The 1946-nt window shown below is 46.2% G+C and overlaps 1 protein-coding gene across 1 annotated transcript; it reads left to right on the top strand.

Annotated features, from left to right (window-relative positions):
• The first annotated feature begins 267 nt into the window (after positions 1 to 267).
• Positions 268 to 1509, top strand: LOC119271831 (uncharacterized protein At2g39795, mitochondrial-like). Its single transcript, XM_037553497.1, has 3 exons — positions 268 to 585; positions 744 to 1036; positions 1170 to 1509. Exons 1-3 carry the CDS (start codon positions 268 to 270, stop codon positions 1330 to 1332), a joined length of 774 nt encoding a protein of 257 aa, XP_037409394.1. The 3' UTR covers positions 1333 to 1509.
• The last annotated feature ends 437 nt before the right edge of the window (positions 1510 to 1946 follow it).

Here is a 1946-nt window from a genome sequence, read left to right as displayed (position 1 = left end):
CAAGAATTTGATAATATATTTCTAAGCCTTTTCATGGATTTCAGGAGATTACTGCGTTGGAATTTGCAAACAGAAAAGAAGAGAAAACTAGCTCGAAGCTTTCAGGTTCGGAAGTGCTTGACAGGTGGGCCTAGCCACCTCCTTCCCCCGACAACCTAAACCCCAACGTCCTCGCTAAACCCTCTTAAATTCTGGAAGTAGGAAGAGAGATATACGTAGGTCAAGGAGAAACCTTGTCCACGGCTTTGAGTCCGCAGCTGCCGCGCCATGGCCATCCTCGCCGCCGCCCGCCGGGCCTCCTCCCTTCTCCTCCTCCGCGCCTCCTGTGCACTGCTTCGCCCCGCTGCCTCTCCTTTGACGCCAAGATCGCCTTGCTCATCCCCCTACTTCGACAGCGCCAAGATGGCCTTGCTCAAAGCCGCGTTGGACTTGGACTCCATCGCCGCCGAGACCGGCTCCTCTGCCTCCGCCGCCGCACAGCACTCCCTGCGCGCCGCGGCCGATTCCCTCGGCGCCTCCACCTTTGACGACCATCTCGTCCGCGACATCGACTCCACGATCAAGTCATCCACCCGTCCCACCAAGGTACGTACATACGCGCATCGATCTCTTCGCTGATGCGATGATGATCTCGGTTCCTGAACTGCAGTTGCATGTTTGGGATCGATTACTTCCGATTATTAGTGTAACTAATCATGCATGAGAAACTGAGTAGGATCAATATTTTCCTGGTCTTAAAACAGATGCAGGAGGCCGAGGGTTTCTTCCCCTTCAAAATAGTACGTGAAAATAGGTTGCTCAGTAGCAGCAGTACCCTTGATATTACTCTTGGAAGAACTTTTGAGGGTGAGCAGATTGAAATTAGGGCTTACACATTAGGCTCACACTACCATGATAACGGTATAATCAGCCTAAATGTCACCGTCTCCAAGAGCAATGGCTCGGACCTTTTATTTTCCTGCTCTGCGTATGCCGATTATATCACCATCGATTCCATGAAGATGAAGGGGCAGCTTGAATCGCATAACGGTTTCGAGTAAGGATTAAGTCTAAACCTAACTTAATTCATTGGTTTTTTCATATTTTTTTTTGCCTGGTTGAACGTTTGCTTCGATTTTTATATCACCAACACATTTACTAAATGCTCCTCATTTGCGGATCTGGTGCAGTAAGCTTGATAAGAATCTGCAAAAGTCATTCTACAAGTATCTGGAACTACGCGGCATCACGCCAACAATGGCCAAACTGTTGCATGAGTACAAGAGGGACAGCGGACCCCGCACGCAGCACTTGTGGCTAAACAAGCTGTCGGATTTCATCAAGAAAGATTGATCTTCATCTAGTGAAGATCGTAGGGCAGCATGATCAAGACTCCTACAATTTCCTCTTCCGGAAGAATTTTTCTTTTATCCGTGTGTTTAAGATCCATTTTTGTAACTATGATTTTGGTGGCATTAAGGCTAGACCTACATAGAGTTAAAACCATGTTAATTACCGTTTGTTTATTCACTATGTTTGCTTTGCTTATTTCTAACTTACTCGTTAATTCTCAAGTGTATCTGTTTTGGATTTGGTCGTGTACACTATCAGATAGTATTATGCATTGGAAGCTGAAAAACAGAGATGCACTCGGCAGTATTCTCAAGTGTAGTTCACGGAGTTTATTTTCCCGTGGGAACTCGTCAAACGTTGTTTATATATTCGCTGAGTTCACGATATAGAATGCACTCGGCAATATTAATAATTGACGGTCCTCATACGTCCAGCCAAGTGCGCTGCACCGAGTTTGGCACTCAATAAAGATTTCACCGAGTTTAATATATGCTTTGCCGAGTTTCTTTCAAACTCGGCAAAAACGGCGATTCTAGTAGTGCCACTCAGTATTTGTCGGTTACCGTGGTAACAAAAAATCTCGGTGGCCCACAAGATTGTTTGGGATTCGGTAG

The sequence above is a fragment of the Triticum dicoccoides genome, chromosome 3A (assembly GCF_002162155.2).
Source record: "Triticum dicoccoides isolate Atlit2015 ecotype Zavitan chromosome 3A, WEW_v2.0, whole genome shotgun sequence".
Taxonomy (NCBI): domain Eukaryota; kingdom Viridiplantae; phylum Streptophyta; class Magnoliopsida; order Poales; family Poaceae; genus Triticum; species Triticum dicoccoides.
This window is presented reverse-complemented; position numbering and strand designations above follow the sequence as displayed.